Source organism: Peromyscus maniculatus, chromosome 10 (assembly GCF_049852395.1).
Source record: "Peromyscus maniculatus bairdii isolate BWxNUB_F1_BW_parent chromosome 10, HU_Pman_BW_mat_3.1, whole genome shotgun sequence".
In the NCBI taxonomy this organism is placed as follows: Eukaryota; Metazoa; Chordata; class Mammalia; order Rodentia; family Cricetidae; genus Peromyscus; species Peromyscus maniculatus.
Genome location: NC_134861.1, coordinates 10,039,562 through 10,057,443, shown reverse-complemented (window position 1 = coordinate 10,057,443; position 17,882 = coordinate 10,039,562). Strand labels below are relative to the sequence as shown.

At 48.9% G+C, this 17,882-nt stretch overlaps 1 protein-coding gene across 1 annotated transcript; it reads left to right on the top strand.

Annotated features, from left to right (window-relative positions):
• The first annotated feature begins 3,258 nt into the window (after positions 1-3,258).
• LOC102906985 (whey acidic protein-like) lies at positions 3,259-5,256 on the top strand. Its single transcript, XM_006973012.4, has 4 exons — positions 3,259-3,346; positions 3,895-4,029; positions 4,370-4,531; positions 5,106-5,256. The coding sequence occupies exons 1-4, from the start codon at positions 3,259-3,261 to the stop codon at positions 5,129-5,131; spliced, it is 411 nt and encodes a 136-aa protein (XP_006973074.1). The 3' UTR covers positions 5,132-5,256.
• The last annotated feature ends 12,626 nt before the right edge of the window (positions 5,257-17,882 follow it).

The window sequence follows — 17,882 nt, the reverse complement described above, 5'->3', positions numbered from 1 at the left end:
CACTTATAAGTGGATATTAACTGTTAAAGTAAAAAATAGTATACTACAGTCCACAGACCCAAAGAGGCTAAGTAACAAGGAGGGCTCAGTAGGGAATGCAAGGCTCTCCCTGGGAAGGGGAAATAGAACAGATTTCATGAGTGGACTGGGGGCAGGTTGGATTGGGAACAGAAGGGATTAAGTTGGGTGGGGAAGTAAATACTGGGGAAAATGACTGGAATTACAGGGTGGGCATTTCAGGGGCAAGGCAGAAACCTAGTGCAAAGGAAACTTCATGGAATCTACGAGAGGAACCCTAGCAAAGACTCCTACTAATAGGTGACACAAAGCCTGAACCAGCCATCTTCTGTAAGTAAGCATAATGGAAAGAGATGCAGAATCCCACAGCCAACCATTAGGCAGACTTGGGGGTGGGGAGGAGGAAGGATTGGAGGAACCAGAGGAGTCAGGGACACCACAAGAACTCGGCCCACAGAATCAATTGACTGGAACTCATGGGGGCTCACAGAGATCAGGGAACCTGTAGGGGTCTGACCTAGGTCCTCTGCATGTATGCTATGGCTGAGTAGCTTAGTATTCTTGTGGGAATCCCTAACAGTGGGAGTGGAGGCAGTTGTGGACTCTTTTGCCTTGATTTGATAGTATGTGCCTGGTCTTATAGTAGTATATTATATTTGGTTGATGTCCCTGGGAAGCCTGCTCTTTTCTGAGGGGAGACAGAGGGAGGGTGACCTGGGGGAGAGAGGAGGTGTGAGGGAGAGACAGGAAGGAGGGGAAGGAGGGGAAACTGTGATCTGGATGTAATATATGAGAGAAGACTTAAAAAAAAAAACTGACCCATGCATTCATGTTTGAACATGCTTCGATTATCTCCAAAAAGAGTAAGGACCAATCTCCGGGAACGAGGGCTGGAGTCTGAGGCAGAAGTAAGCCACTTCCTGTCCATGTGGCCCAAATTTCCATGGCAGGTCTGTGGCTCTGTAGGAGAATGAGAGGAACTGGAGAAACCTGAACTTACACATACACACCCATACCCACACTCACATACACACACACACACACACACACACACACACACACACACACACACTCACACAGACACACACATCACACACATGCACACACTCACATACACCACACACACACACACACACATCAACTGAAGCAGAATCGTGGTGCTGAGGCACCTCTAGCCTTCTGCAGGCCACAGGGTGGGCTCGACCTGGCTGCTGCCTCACTGTCCTTTCTGAAGCTGGAATTCCTTTGCTGCTGTAGCTGGGTGGGAGGAGTCCAGGGCCCTGCCAATGGGTGCAGATCACGGGGACCCCGCGAGTGAAAGGGGGTCCTACAACAGAGACTCAGGTCACAGCCACTCAGTGCACACAGGATACGTATCCAAAGGTGTTCACCGGCCGGTGAGGAGTGGGAAGAAAGGGTTCAAACAAGGACCCGGAGTTCCAAGAGGCCGAGGGCGCAGGCATGGACCAGGAGGGGCCGAACTCCTTAGAGAATCAGGGGGTGGCAGCAGAATCTCACCATCACATTTGAGCCTCCTGAGGTAGAGCAGAGCTGGGAAGGAGGGCAGGAACAGAGGAGCTCTGAGACCCACGGGAGCAGCCAAGAAAGAGCTGAGAGAGGGGAATCTGGGAGCCTGCCGGCTTCGTGGCAGCAACCCCTGTGGTCACCCATGTTTACAACTGCAGGCCACCATCTTGAAATTCTCCATGGTTTTCCCTTTGAGCCTGTGTCTCTGCAAGGACAGCGGTGCCCGGGCAAGAATAACAGCCAGCCGGAATGACAGCCAGTAAGAGGACACAGTGCACCCGGCCTGGCTCCATGTGCAGAGCCCCAGGGAGATACAGACAGAACAGAGCTCTGGCTCCCGAGACACAAGGCCTTCTGGGAAACTCAAGCAGCCAAGAACCTCTGGCCAGCCCTTTCCTGGTGGCCCTCATTCTGCTCCGGCCAAGGCGGAAATAGGAACAGGAGCAGAAGCTGGGCCTTGGCAGCGCAAAAGTGTGGCTTAGACTTGAACAGCTCGAGCATGGCCGCGGCCTGACGGTGGCCTAAACGTGACTGGTGACTAGATGGAACGACAATGTGTTTATGTGCCTTCTGTGGAGCTCTGGCACACACAGGCCTGAAGCACTGGCAACGGCCGCCAGGCCAGTAAACCTCAAAAGCATGCTCCGTAATAAAAGTCACGTTCAACAGGCTGCACACTGCCGGATCCCGTTTGCGTGACATGACCAGAACAGACAGACGCAGAAGCAGAGAGCAGAGTGGTGGTTGCCAAGGTCTGAGGGCCCAGGGGACTAACGGGAGACCCCTGGGAGGCACGGGCTTTCCTTTGGGGCTGGTAGAAACGGCCTGGAATAAGAGCCTGAGGTTACAGCCTGAGAGAGCTTCCCCTGAGACCTCATATTCAAAGCTGAGAGGCCACCAGTGATGAACTCGGGCCAGACAGAGGCGTGTGGCCTGTGCCACCGGCTGGTGGTGACAGCCAGTAAGCACACAGTCACTCCGGGTCATTACACTTCCCTGCAGGAGAATCGAGGAAATGTCCCGAGAGCAATGGGGGCACGGTGCCCAGCAGGACATCCCATCCTGGCCCATGACACACTTGGCGCAGTACGGACCCTTCTGGGAACTGGCCCTTCCGATGTGCGCTCCACGGGCAGCTGCTTCTTCATGTCCCGCCCTATACTCTCTGCAAAGAGCCAGCGTCTCCTCATTCTTATAGAAAATTGCAGAAAACTCCAGAAAAGCCCCAGGAGAGTAAGTCAGCCTCTGAGGTAGCCCCTGAGGCTTGCTCGACACCGCCTGTCCTGTTTCCTATGTGACAGATTTGGAGCTCAGAATGTCCCTTGATTGTAAAGGGTTCCAACCCAAAGATTCAAAGTGACCCCTTCACATTTGTTAGGAGTCCTATTTCTTCCTTCTCTGCTCCTTAATTTTCTTTATTTTCGTAATAAATATGTATGACATTTTAAATGGAAGAAAATGATCACCCTTACAAAGGACTTTTAAAAAAAAAAACTGTGGCCTCCAATTGTGGCACTCACTCCTGGCAGCCTGGGCCTGCTCGGTCCATGTGTCCAAGAAGGAAGTGTTTCAGCCCGTCTAGGGCTCTGCCAGCCTGCCCCTCCACCCCCGCCCCTGAAGTCTTCCTCCTGCGGGTCCTTTAAATGCATCCCAGGCACGCAGGCTGCCATCCGTCACCTGCCCGCCATCTGTCACCTGCCCACCATCGTCACCATGCGCTGCTTCATCAGCCTTGCTCTCGGCCTGCTGGCCCTGGAGGTGGCCCTTGCTCTGAATCCACTGGAACAAGTCTTCAACGCAGGTAGGCCCCCGATGTTCACCTCACTGCTGGTCAGGAAGGCCACAGCTGTTCACCTCACTGCTGGTCAGGAAGGCCACAGCTGTTCACCTCACTGCTGGTCAGGAAGGCCACAGCTGTTCACCTCGCTGCTGTAAGTGGCTTGGAGAGTCCCCCAAATTGTTCCCAGATCTCCAAGCCCAGGGCAATGAAGAGGCGAGGAACAAAAGCCCCCCCGCCCCTTAAGGAAAATCCAAAGATGGCAGAAAATCAGGGACCTGTGTGGAAAATGTCCAGGTTGAGAGATAGGTTGATGGGAGTTGCCCTCAGGCCCTGGTCATTTCTAGTCAGGTCCTTAATGCTCTGCCTATGACCACGAGCCTGTGACGTGCTTCTCAAATTTCACAGCTGACTTCTTATGTGCCTATCACCCAGGCCACAACCCTGGCGGATTTTCACCTTTAAGGCTGCTCAGAGCCTGGGTTTCTTGCCATTTCCATCCACATCTCCAGGCCTTCTTCTGAGAAGAGGTGACAGCTAGGCCCTGATTTACCTCCCCGTCTTTTGTGCAGTTCAGCTCATGTGTCCTGAAGCCAGGCTCAGTGAGGGTGCAGAGTGTATCAACTGTCGCACCATTGCGGAGTGTGCCCAGAATGCTGCCTGCTGTCCCAGTTCCTGTAGTGCCATCTGCAAAACTCTTGTCAACAGTAAGGCCCTGCCCGGTCCTGGGGGGGGGGGGGTCAGGGGGGAGGAGCCAACAGGGTCAAGAGTCTGCCTGAAGAGGATGCACAGACCTTTGCACCCACGCACACTAACTCTGTGAGAGCCACTCACCTGCCAGACCCTCCCTGCAGCCTTCTGGCCACCCTGGTCCCTGGGGTCTCTGGGTCACCAAGGGCACTGCCTGACAGCCAGAGCAAAGACCTCAGCAGATGCCCCGTCCACAAAAATGGGGTCTTTCCAGCCAGGGGGGTCAGTAAGGTGGATTCAGCAAAGCTGGGGCATGAAAGGGATTTGGGTGGTAAGAGAGTGGCCATCTCTCCCCAGTTGATGTTCCAAAGATTGGCCACTGCCCCTGGAATCCAGTCAACATGGTCTCTGCTGGGCCATGTCCACAGGAGAGCACATGCTTCAGAGACAGTGACTGTGACGGCAACATGAAATGCTGCCGCATCGGCTGTGCCATGAGTTGCCAGACTCCACAAGCAGGTATGCAGCCTTGAGACCCCGCAGTCCCCTTTCTCTCTAGGCCTCCTCTGGCCGTCACCTTGCCCTTCATCAGGCCCAAGAACAGGTAGAACGTGAGATCGGCCCCAGGGCTAGGTCCCAGAGGTAGGAGGAGAACGTCTTGGCCAAGCCACATTACACCACCTTCAGGCTTACGGGTACTTGACGGGGCTGCTCACGATAGGAATGGGTGTCAATGGGCAAGGCCTGGGGAAACAGACCATCCTACCACTCAAAGCTGGTCCTGGTGAGGTTATGAGCCACACTGGACCTTTCACAGTTAACCTGAGGTAGCAGTGTTCAGAGTTAAGAACATGAGCAAGACACAGGCTCAAACCCAACGGTCCATGTCTCCCTGTGACCTGGGCATCCCTGTTGTAGGTGAGGGTGTCTCACCCACGTGCCTATCAGTGATGGGGGGGGGGGGCGTGTAAAGAATTGTATATGCTCACCTGCAAAGCCCATAAAAGTGGCTGCCCTTCAGGTCCCTAGAATGATGGGTATGACTAGGTCAGAAGCAGAGGTAACCCCCCTCTCTCTTCCTCCCCACCCATAGCCCCTGTAGAGGAACGCCTTCAGTGAGCAGCCTGCCCTGGGATCCCTGCCTGCCAGGTGCAACCAGCCCAAGCTTGTTCCGCAAGAACCTTCATTCCTGGATCCAGAGAGAACATAATGCCTTCTATCTGCTGCTAATAAAAATCCATTTGGCTCTATGTCTCTGTCTGTCTGTCTGTCTGTCCTGAGCTCCTGAAGGACTGACAAAGCAAGCATAGGCCTGCCTTACCCGAGGATCTCCAGGGTGGAGAGGCGGCCACAGGTCATTCCTCAGTGGTGATGAGCATGCATGGGAGGGCGGGATGCTGAGTCAGGCCTTGCTGAGCTACCGCCAAACTCCATCACTACTGGGGTACCACAGTGGATCTCAGGACCAGGAGAGGCCTCCTCACCTGGCGCCAGGGTTATGAGCTAGGTCTTCTCCATCTGAACCCTTCTAAGATGTGACCAACCCTAGCGAGCCTCAGGACAGGGCAGAAAGCCGAGTCTGCAAGGGACGTCAAGGCCCTGAAGCCTTAGCCTCGTGGCAGCAGGGAGTGAGCGAGGCACAGCAATGGAGTGTGCAAGATAAGGTCGGCCACGCACTGGCACAGCTCCAAGCCAGACCCGTGTAGCGTCTAAGCAAGGTGTGTGCGCGCTGCTCAGACACAAGCCGCGTAACCCATAGCTCATGCCGATCCCGACACTGTCAGCCTGGGTTCACATCAGACGCCACGAGTTAGGGTTCAGTTCCGACTTCAGACACCAGCTCCACGTCTGGAGCCTCCCACACTCCTGCTTCCGTCACTTCCACTGTCCCTTTGTAAGTGTCTGGGCAGAAGCAGAGATGTTCTAAAGAGACACTCTGGGCTATCAGGCTTCTGAGAGCATGGCTGTCAAGGACTGGCACTTTTTCAGGAGCCTCACTCCGGGCAGAGCTGAAGCTCTGGTCCCGTCAGAGGAGGAAGCTGCCTCCTGCACTGGGTGGTTGGTTTGGTTTGGTTTGGTTTGGTTTGGTTTGGTTTGGTTTGGTTTGGTTTGGTTTGTCAACTTGACCCCAGCCATGGTCAGCTAGAAAGAGGGAACCTCATTCGAGAGTCCCTCAGACTGGCCCGTGCACATGTCTGTGGGGCATCTTCCTGATTCGTAATTGATGTGGGAGGGCCCAGCTCACTATAGGTGGTGCCAGCCTAGGCAGGTGGCCCTGGGGTGTATAAAAAAACAAGCTAAACAAGTCAGGGTGAGCAAGCCAGGAAGGTCATTCCTCCATGGTCTCTGCTTCCGTTCCCCCTTGAATTCCTGCCCTGACTGAAGTCAGCCCTCTCCTCCCACCAAGTAGCTTTTGATCAGGATCCTTCTCACAGCAACACAAACTTCACAAGAGGAGATTTCACGTGGTGCTGACAGCGACCAGACCTCCTTGCCCTTGGATAAACTGCAGCAGAAACAATGATGGGTCAGTGATGGGCAGCACCACATCTTGACCAGGACTGCTCGGGTGTGCATACCTCTTGCCCCCATGCAAGCCTGAACCTCGTTTCAGGACCTCAAAGGCGGACCTGTGGAGTCTATGGGCCTCTTCATTTGTTCCTCTTCCCAGCGTGGTCTCACTGAATAAACCTCCTTGCTCTGCTTTTCACTACAAAATGGCCTTTACTTGCTGCGCAGGTGGCTAAGCCTAGCTTGTTAGGGCTGCCAGAGCCCGGGCTTTGACACTAACTACTCCAGAAATAACTTCAAGTTAAACAAGTCATGATTCACAGGAGTCACTACAAACACCTGCCTTACAGATATGCATTTGTCATGAAGGACACAGATCAGGAGTAACTAGATTGTCACAGTCAATGTTCTATTGCTATGAATAGACACTGTGACCGTGACAATACTTATAAAGGAAAACATTTAACTGGGGCTGGCTTACAGTTTCAGAGGTTTAGTCCATTATCATCATGGTGGAAAGCATAGTGGTACTCAGGCAGACATGGTGCTGGAGAGGTAGCTGGGAGTTCTACATCTGGATCCACAGGCAGCAGGAAGAGAGAGTGACACTGGGCCTGGCTTGGGCTTTTGAAACATCAAAGCCTAGTGACACACTTCCTCCAACAAGGCCACACCTCCTAATCCCTGTCAAGTGGTGTCAGTCCCTTATGATCAAGCATTCAAACATATGAGCCTCCAGGGGTGGGGACTTCTTATTCAAAACACCACGCAGATGAGGGGACGTAGGGTGGGGGCAAGAAGAGGAAGATGTAGGAATGTCTTTCCCTATGGGACAGACACCTACCCAACACAGCAGGAGTTCTCCTATGCATCCATGTCCGGAGCTTTCAGGAAGGTTTCATTACATAATCATGATTGATTAAACCACTGACTGTTGGTGGCTGAATTCAATCACCTACCCCTTTCTCCTACCTGGAGGTCATGAGTAGATCTGAGAGGTCCAGCCCACTAATCCTGTGCCTGGTCTTTGTGGTAACCAGCCCCATCTGAATCTACAGAAGCCCCCATGTGACCAGCCCCCATTTGAAGCCATGGAACCCACCATCTGAAGGCCCTATATTGGGAAAATAATCATTTTGATGTCACACAGAGGAATACACAAAAGAACCAAAAGCAATTCAGCAAGGCAATTTCTTTTTGCAAAAAGAAATGTGTGGCCGGGCGGTGGTGGCGCACGCCTTTAATCCCAGCACTCAGGAGGCAGAGCCAGGCGGATCTCTGTGAGTTCGAGGCCAGCCTGGGCTACCAAGTGAGTTCCAGGAAAAGGCGCAAAGCTACACAGAGAAACCTTGTCTCGAAAAACCAAAAAAAAAAAAAAAAAAAAAAAAAGTGTGTCAGAACCCAAACCAGGCTTGAAAGCACTCTTGGCCAAAATGGCCTCTATCTTTTATCTGTGATGTAGGTGGTGACTGTGTTCATCCCATTGGTGGGAGCTCAACTTCACAATTCACTGGCTTGCATTGTGATGCAATTAGCTAATGAGTATAAAGAGGAAGGAGGGGACTCGGGAAATATGAGTCTTTGTTAGGCTAATTCGGTGGGAAAACATAAAACAAAAATGTTTCTCATACCCATCTGTACTGGCTGGTTTTATGTGTCAACTTAACACAAGATAGAGTGTTGGAGCCCGCAAAAGTTGCCTAGTGAGATCTGAGCTTGCTTTACCAGTAGGGCTGCATAACAGAATGATTGGACCATGGGCCTGGCTACCAGGTGTTTGGTAGGGTCTACACTTGGCTATATCTAGCAAGTCAAAAGGAGAGCAGTCTTTTGCCTTATCCTTTGGCATTGTTATAAAAAGCCCTTTTGAATAAAGTTCTGGGCCAGTGGATTAGGACCCAGGCCCTCCCAAGGAGATCCTATGTTTCTCTCTCTCTCTCTCTCTCTCTCTCTCTCTCTCTCTCTCTCTCTCTCTCTCTCTCTCTCTCTCCCCTCTATAATTCTATCTAAATCTCTTATCCCTCACTCCTCAAGAGTACCCTGGGGGGAAAAGGTGGAGGCACACTAGAGTCATTAGAGGGGAAGGAGCCTCATTTGAGGAAATGCCTCCATGAGATCCAACTCTAAGGCATTTTCTCAATTAGTGATCAATGGGACACAGCCCAGCCCATGGTGGGTGGTGCCATCCCAAGGGCTGGTGATCTTGGGTTCTAAGAAAGCAAGCTGAGCAAGCCAGGGGAAGCAAGCCAGTAAGCAGCACCCCTCCATGACTTCTGCATCAGCTCCTGCCTCCAGATTCTCTGCCTGCTTGAGTTCTTGTTCTGACTTCCTCCGATGATGGACTATGATCTGAAAGTATAAGCCAAATAAACCCTTTCCTTCCCAACTTGCTTTATGGTCATGGTGTTTCACTGCAACAATAGAAACCCTGCTGGGCGGTGGTGGCACAAGCCTTTAATCCCAGCACTCAGAGGCAGAGGCAGGCGGATCTTTGTGAGTTCGAGGCCAGCCTGGTCTACAGAGTGAGTTCCAGGAAAGGCACAAAGCTACACAGAGAAACCCTGTCTCGAAAAACCAAAAAAAAAAAAAAAAAAATAGAAACCCTAACTGAGACACCATGTGAAGCTATAATTTGACAGCATTCCCAAATGAATTGGGTCAAACTAGAGTAGTATTTTATAGCAATTTCCTCTGAGATAAAACCCTCTGTCTTGGAGAGAAGCTTATAAAGGCACAGAGTTTTCTAAAGGGGATGGGGGTGGCTAAAACATTCCATCCTGCAGAGAAGTTAGTTAAAACTCAAGAAGTAAACAACTCAAAAGTTTCAGGAAGTCCCTGAAACTGAAAACATGTTCTAGGTCCCTCACACTCCAAATTTATGTAAGCAGTAAGAACTGCTGAAAGACACTCTCAGACCAGCAAGCTGCATAGAAAACACTCAGAACTGAGCTGTTTGGACACTCTCCAGGCCTGTTGAGCTACCTGCAGGCTGTGCAGTGTGCTCCAGGTTTCCAGTTTTCATGAGCCATTACCCATACAGGGTGGGCTTTTGGTAATTAAGTTGTCTTTAAGTCATTTCTGCTCCTATATATAACCCCTCTGTGGTAGTTTAAATGAAAATAGCCTCTTAGGCTCTTATGTTTGAATATTTGATCCCCAGTTGGTGGAACTGCTTGGGAAGGATTCGGAGGTGTGACCTTTCGGAGGAGATATGCCACTGAGGTTTCAAAAGTCCATGCCATTCCGTGAGTGTGCGTGTGTGTGTGTGTGTGTGTGTGTGCGTGTGCGTGCGTGCGTGCGTGTGTGCCTGCTACTTGTGGATCAAGATGCAAACCTTCAGCTCCTGCTCCAACACCATCCATGCCTGCCTGCTGCCATGCTCCCCACCATGATGATCATGAACTCTAACCCTCTGAAACTGTAATCTCCCAATAAACTCTTTCTAGATGTTGCCCTAGTCATAATGGCTTATCACAGCAATAGAAAAGTAACTAAGACACCCTCACCCATACTCCTATAAGTAACGCATAAAAATTATTGGTTCACTAAATAGGACTTTGATGGTATCCTTACTATCTAGGCTGAGTAGACGTTTGTTCATGTCTCCCTGGAAATAGTCACACAACACCTTCATAGCAAATGCTGTTAACTGTGCTCAGATTCTCTACTCTCAGCTGGCTAGAGGCTTTGACTAGACAGACTATTGGGTCCTTTCACCTCTTGTCCCCCCCCCCTTTTTTTTTCAAGACAGGGTTTCTCTGTGTAGCTTTGTGCCTTTCCTGGAATTCACTCTGTAGCCCAGGCTGGCCTCGAACTCACAGAGATCCACCTGGCTCTGCCTCCCAAGTGCTGGGATTAAAGGTGTGTGCTACCACCGCCCAGCACATCCCCCCATCTTTTTATCCTACCTCATGCTTGTATGGTAGGGAACAAACAGGAAGTCACACAATGTGGTATGGTGACAAATATTTATTCTCCCTGGTTCTTTGTATGAAGCTTCTAAAATGCTTGGTGCAAAGTTCACCCTAAACTGGCCTGGTAATTGAGGTGGCCACCTGGGTACGTTGGCTTTACCCAGAGGAGACACAAACCCTAGCTGTCTAAAACAAGGGGCGACTTTGTCCCATTCTGTACGTAAGTCACTCCCACCTGTGGACGTACTAAGTTCCTTGAGGCTTACATTTCAAAGAGATGGCTGAGGTAAAAGACTCTACTGAGCCAGAACTATGACAAAAAGCTTATCTAGTCTTCAAAAAGATTTACTGCCTTTCAAAGAAAGAAGAAAGTACTTACAACCACCAGGTAAAACTCTGAGGAAAATGTTTTGTTTGTTTGTTTGTTTGTTTGTTTGTTTGTTTGTGCGGGTTGAAACCGGGTCTTCTGTATCCCAGGCCATATAGCCAATGACGACCAGAGGCGTCTTGTGACCAAAGTCATGTGAAGGCGACAATGCCCCTTCAGAAAAAGTTCTACAAATTCCAGAAAACAATCACTGTTTTCCACAAAGATTCTTTACTTTTTTCCACAATGATTCTTCAAGATCAAAGTACTTCTAGAAAACAACTATTCACTCTAATGTTTACCCTACATACAGTGACTCTGCTAAATTCCTACAACAGCCCCCAAAGGCTTGTAGCCATATGCAAAAATTCATTCAGTCCAACTTCAAAAGTTCCCATAGTCTGTAACAGTACCAAACTTATTTAAAAGTTTAAAGTTCAAAGTTTCTTCTGAAATTCATGCAATCTCTTAACTGTAATCACCTGTAAAATAAAAAGCAAAAAGCAAATCACATATTTCCAACATATAATGGCACAGGTATACATTACCATTCCTAGGGAAGGGAGCATATGAGGAAATACTGAACCAAGCAAGACCAAAAACCAGCTGGGCAAACTCCAAACTGCATCTCCATATTTGATGTCAAAGTGATCCCCAGATCTCCAACTCCTTTCTCTTTTGTTGACTGTAACACACTTCTCTCTCTTGAGCTGGTTCCACTCCCTGTAAGTAGCTCTCCTCAACAGGTATCCCATAGCTCTAGCATCTCCAACTGAAAGACCCTAACCCTTCAGGCTTACACCCGCAAGCCCCAGGAAATGAGAAACTAAAAAGCTAGTTCCAAGGGCAAACTGACTCAGCCATTACTCAACCACCTCTGCCACAATGTAACAATGTAAAGAGATTTCTGTTAAGAGATGAGCTCAACTGTGACTGGGATAATTGCAAGTGTTCCAAGAAAGACCACTGTAACCTTTGTGTAACCTTCACTCCCACCTCTTGAGGTTTCGGGAAGAATGTGCATGTGGACGTGATTGTACCCACCCTGTGATCAGGCCATGATCTTGTGACATAAATCAATCAGAACGAAATTGTATGGGAATTGTAATCTTATGGCTTTTGTGGGTTTTTCCTTTAAAGTACCCATATGGCTGTAGTAGGTGCAACTCTTGCTCTCAGAACAAGAGGAGCCCGACTGTACAGCCACATCAATAAACCTCTTGCTGCTTGCATCAACTGGACTGGAGTCTGGGTTCTTGGGGCACCCACCCGAGAAGGTAGTACCCTGGGTCTGGGGTCTATCACAACATCTTGGGATCTCCAAGGCAATCCAAGCTTCACCTTCACAGCTTCACACAATGGGACACCCCTGGCACATGCCTGGCCTCAGCAGCTTTCCTTAGTCACTGAGGAAGGTTCCATAGCCCCTTTCTTCTATCCTTAACTCTGGAACCACATGGCCAAAGCTGCCAAGTTCTGCTGCTTACTGGGGCTGGAACATGGCCCCCTTGTTCAATTACATCTTCACCAGCTTTCTGTTTTTGATGATTTCCTTCACTGCCTAAGTTTGGCTGTTCTGAAACTTGCTCTGTGGACCAAGCTAGCTTCAAACTCAGAGCTCTGCCAGTCTCTGCCTTCCCAGTGTTGGGATTAAAGGTGTGCCCCACCACCCCTGGCTCTAAGCTTTTATTTAATTCCTTTTCACAAGTTGGAAAATTAGCAGGATGGGATCTTGCCCTGAGGTCACCACTCCATTTATTCCATTTCTTAATCTGTTTATCTCCTTGAACACAGGACTCAACTCCATTCCACCTAACTCCCTCCATTCCTGGTGTTCCTTTTCTCCTCAAATTGTACATTTTGTGTTTTTCCTTGCTCATCTTGCTCCTTTTCATTATAAATCTTCATCAGAGTTAACACTAATAACCACATGACAGAGTCAATACTAGGCTGTTTTGAGATTTCCTCTGCCAGCAGAATTAATCCAAAACTCTTCACTTTGGCCCCAGGCAGACTTTTCAGACAAGAAAAAAAAAGCAGCCACATTCTTCACCAAAATATCACAAGACTGGTCTCTAGGCCACATACTAACATTCTTCTCTGAAACCTCTTGATCCAGGCCCCACAGTTCAAATCTCACTCAGCACCACTGTCTTCCTTGTTCCTACTAGGATGGCCCATTAAACAGCACTTAAAACATTCCACTGCTTTTCTAATCCACAATATCACGGGTCATATTCCTTCAAACTAAAGCATGGCCAGGCCTATCACAGAAAAACCCCAGTCCCTAGTACCAACTTCTGTCTTAGTTAGGGTTTCTATTGGTATGACAAGACACCATGATCATGGCAACTCTTATAAAAGAAAATATTTAATTGAGGTGGCGGCTTACAGTTTCAAAGGTTTACTGCATTATCATCATGGTATCTCTTCACAACAATAGAAACCCTAGCTAAGACAGTCACTAATTGAGAAAATGCCTTATACCTGGATCTCTTGGAGGTATTTCTTCAACTGAGGCTCCTTCCTCTCTGATGACTCTAGCTTGTGTTAAGTTGACACACAAAACCAGCCAGTACAGCTACCACATCTGTTTTGCTGCTGATTTTTAACTTGTTTTGTCCTTATGACTCAAGATGTAGTTAGGCTCTGCCTCATGCAAGTTAGGAGTCAGGTTAGTAATTTTCTTCTGGGTCTTGGTACCTTCTCTAGAAGAAAGGACAGAAGTTTCCAGCACAGGGTGGATAATAATGAACAAAGATGATGTCATTCCCCTTTCTTGACTCCTACCAGTCAGAATAAAGGGCATGTCAATGGCTTTGCCATCTTAGGGTCCAAGAACTGTGATAGTTAACTTTAATTATCAATTTGACTGGATTTAGAATCAGCATGGAAATAGACTTCCGAGTGTGCTTATTAAGTGTCAGGGACAAGGACAGAATCTCTAGTTAGTGGGAAAATACAGACCCCCAGAAAAGACAGGGAACTAGATCATCTTACAGTCAAGTTGCCTAGCAACAGGACATTGAGTCAGAGCCCTTGACCCTTTCACCCTGTAAACATCCTACATAAACATCCTGTTAGCTTGCCCCACCGTATGCAGATAACAGCTTCTTGCTCCCCCACCCTGCAGGAACTATATAAACCCTTCTGGAGAAAAATAAAGTTGCACCTTGATCAGAATCTTGATTTGGTGTATTTCCTTTGTGTCTCCTGTCCCTATCATTCCGTCCTTAGGGTGGTCGAGAACCCGTTGAAGCCCTGCTGGCTGGGGCAATTAAGATGTTTCTAGAAGAGTTTAGCAAAGAGAGAAGAGCCATCTGAACGGGTCAGGGAGGTGCCATCCTGGGGACTGGACTACCAAACTGAATAAAAAGAAGAAAGTCAAGGCCAGGCATGATGGCACACATCTTTAATCAGGAGGCAGAGGTAGGAAGATCTCTGTGAGTTTGAGGTCTACATGGTGAGCTCCAGGGCAGCCAGGACTATACAGAGAGACCCTGTCCCTAGCCCGCCCCTCCTCTCAAAAAAAAAAAAAAAAAAAAGCCAGCCCACTATCAGCATTCATCTCTCTCTGCTTCCTGACTGTAGAGGTAATATGATGGCCACAGAAAGGGGGCCATGATTAACATGAGGAGCTAGGGAGCCAGATCATCCTGTGAAAGTTAAAGGACCTGAGTTCAAACCTCTAGCACTCACATAAAAGCTATGTGTGGCTACACGGTGACATGGCCTGTGACCCAGCACTGAGGGGTGGAGACCGATGGATTCTGGGAACCTGCTGGCCAGCAGGCCTAACTAAAGTGGCAAGCTTCAGTTTCAGTAAGACTCTGATCAACACCCAGCATTCTCCTCTGGCCCCCATATGGGCCCCCATACACAGGCACCCCACATGAACACACATACACACACACACACACACACACACACACACACACACACAGACAGAGAGACAGAGAGACAGAGAGACAGAGAGACAGAGAGAGAGAATGAAAAACACATTAAAAAAAAGCCAGTTAATAGAAAAACTAGAACACACACACACACACACACACACACACACACACACACACACACACACACCAGAGCAGCATATAACAAAACCACAGGCTTGAGACAAAGCTGAGGAGATCTCTTGGAGAAGGAAGCACTTATGTAAATGACCTATAAAGGGTCAAGCCACTAGGAAACGCATCTTCTGCATTTTGGGCCTGTCCCAGCTCCTTAGCCCACTTCCATTCTCAGGAGTATTTTTCTCTCTCTCTGTTTTAAAGATGTATTTATTATTTGTTATGTTTGTTTACATAAATTTACATGTACTAGGTGGCCAGTTCTCTTGGAACTGGAGTTACAGGCAGTTGTGAGTCACCATGTAAGTGCTGGGAGCCAAATTCCCGTGCTTTGCAAGGGCATTACGTGCCTTTAACCCCTGAGCCGTCTCTCTAAGCTGCTTTTCTTTTTCTCAATAAAACATCTCTATTTCTATCATAATCTAAGATCTCTGGTCCAATTCTTTGTTCTGGGACACGGGAACCTGGAAGTCTCAGCAGGTGCGCCTCTGGACTCTGATCCACACCTGTACCCATGTGACTAGCTGTGTCTGGCTTCTGCGGCCAACCTTCACCTCTATGATGGATTGTGCCCTCAGAATCTGAGCCAAAATACCCCCTCGTCCTTTCCTCCCTCCCCCCTTCCCTCCCTTTCTCCCTCCCTCCCTCCCTTCCCTGTTTTCTTTAGGTACTTTTGGCCACAGCATCAAGAAAAGCAAGTGCCATATAGAGTGAGGTGGCAGGCTGTGGATTTGACTTGCTGGAGCTGGCTGGAGGTAATAACAGGTACAGCTTTTCTCTGTGTGTGCCCAGCTGGCTGCAAAGGTGGGTGTGGTTATGTAAAGAATGGCAGCTACAGTCTAGACGGAGATGGGACCCTTGTCTCCTCCACCCCTAGAGAAGCAGATTCACCTTAACATTCTGTACTCTTCTTTCCCGGAATTCCTACCCACGAGGGCAGTCTCTAAAAGCAAAGGCCCCAAGAGGTTGGTCTTTCTGAGACCTGAAGAGGAAACATGGAGCTGTTTCTTTCTCTTCCCTTGTCTTTTTCTTCCAGATGCTGGCTGTGCAGGCTAGTTTGTTTTGGTTTGGGGTTTGTTTTTGTCCGTTTGTTTTGTTGTTGTTTTATCAACTTACACAAGCCAGAGTCCTCTGGGAAGGGGGACCTCAGTTGAAAATAATGTCTCCATCAAATTGGCTTGCAGGCAAGCCTATGGAGCATTTTCTTGATTGATGATTAATGTGGGAGGGGCCAGCCACCTATGGCAGTGTCACCCCTGAACAGGTGGTCCTGGATGCTATGAGAAAACAGGCTGAACAAGCCATGGAGAGCAAGCCAGTTCCTTGATGGCCTCTACCCATGAGCTGCCCAGCTCAAGCTGCGTTCCTTTTCTTCTCCAGTCCCCTCCCCTCTTCCAGGCAGCTTCAAGATTTATGGCTCACCTGCCCTGAGGTCTTCTTTTTTGAACTCTAATTGTCCTCAGCTTCTGTTTGTGTGTATTCCTAAATTCTTTTATTAATGAGTAAGAACCCTAAGAAGGAGCCCTGATTCCTTAGGTGCCATATGATGGCTCATCTGGGACTCCCCAAGATTCCTACTAACAGGTCTTTCCTGTCTTTTAATTACTTAGTTGGCAGAGAAAAATGAACCCATTCCTGTACATCCCTGGTGGTCAGTTCTGCCAGCCACCTAGGGATGCAGGGCCTCTGGCACCCGGCCTGTCCCTGTGGCTCCAGGGAACTGTGACTACGTATGGGCAGGAGATGAGGGTACAGCAGCTTCGAGGAGCATCGAGTGGAGGTGCTTTATCTTCAGAGGCTCCAACCCTTCACTGAACACATGGGACTCCACTGTCAGCCCTTTCACGAGGAAACACTGCGCTTAGGTCCACTCTCTGACCTAAGCCTGGGCCTTCCTGGATCAGAACCCTGTCTGGCTTGCCAGCTGTGGTAGTTTGAATAAGACTGGCCCCCACGGGCTCATATATTTGAATACTTGGTCTGCAGTTGGAGGAACTGTTTGAGAAAAATTAGGTCATGGGGCCTTATTGGAGGGGATCTGTCGTGGGGGTTGATGGGGGCTTTGAGGTTTTAGAAGCGCCTCCATTTCCAGTTAGCCTCTGGCTCTCTGCCTCTTGCTTGTGGAACAGATGTGAGCTCTCAGCTACTGCTCCTGCCTGCCTGCCTGCCTGCCACCAGGCTCTCTGCCATGAGGGTCATGGACCCACCCTCTGAAACTGTAAGCAAACCTTCAATTAAATGCCCCAATCCAATGCTTTCTTTATAAATTGCCTTGGTCACGGTGTTCTGAATAGCAACAGAAAAGTAACTAAGACACCAGAGGTGACTCCCATCACTGGACTGGCTAGGATGGATGAACCCCAAGATCTGGTTCACCTCCTTTTATCCTGCTCTGGGAAGACCCTTCTTAGAACTTACAAGGAAGGATAACAGTGTAACTCATTGTGAGCCACACTTAAGGGACACCACAGTCACCAGGAGGCTACATTCACAGGGAACCCATAACCCTAGGAAGTATCCTACCTGAGAAACTACTGTCCAATCAAAGATAGCAAAAATTTGTTTTCCCTGAAGAGTCTTATACCTTTCTGTCTCTGGTCTATTTGAGTTAATGTTGTATTCAGCATGAGACTCTGAAACAAGAACAATGAGGTAAGCTAGTGTGGTAATACAGTCCCAGCTACTGGGGAGGGCAAAGCAGGAGAATCTCTCCTGGGTAATCCAGCAAGCTTTTATGAAACAAGAACCAGAGTTTACACTTTGATTTTAGTCAAAAAGAAGAGAAGCCATGCACTTTTACAAAAATAAAAATTTTTTTTTTTTTTTTTTTTGGTTTTTCAAGACAGGGTTTCTCTGTGTAGCTTTGCGCCTTTCCTGGAACTCACTTGGTAGACCAGGCTGGCCTCGAACTCACAGAGATCCGCCTGGCTCTGCCTCCCGAGTGCTGGGATTAAAGGCGTGCGCCACCACCGCCCGGCTAAAAATAAAAATTTTTAAGGAAAAAAGAA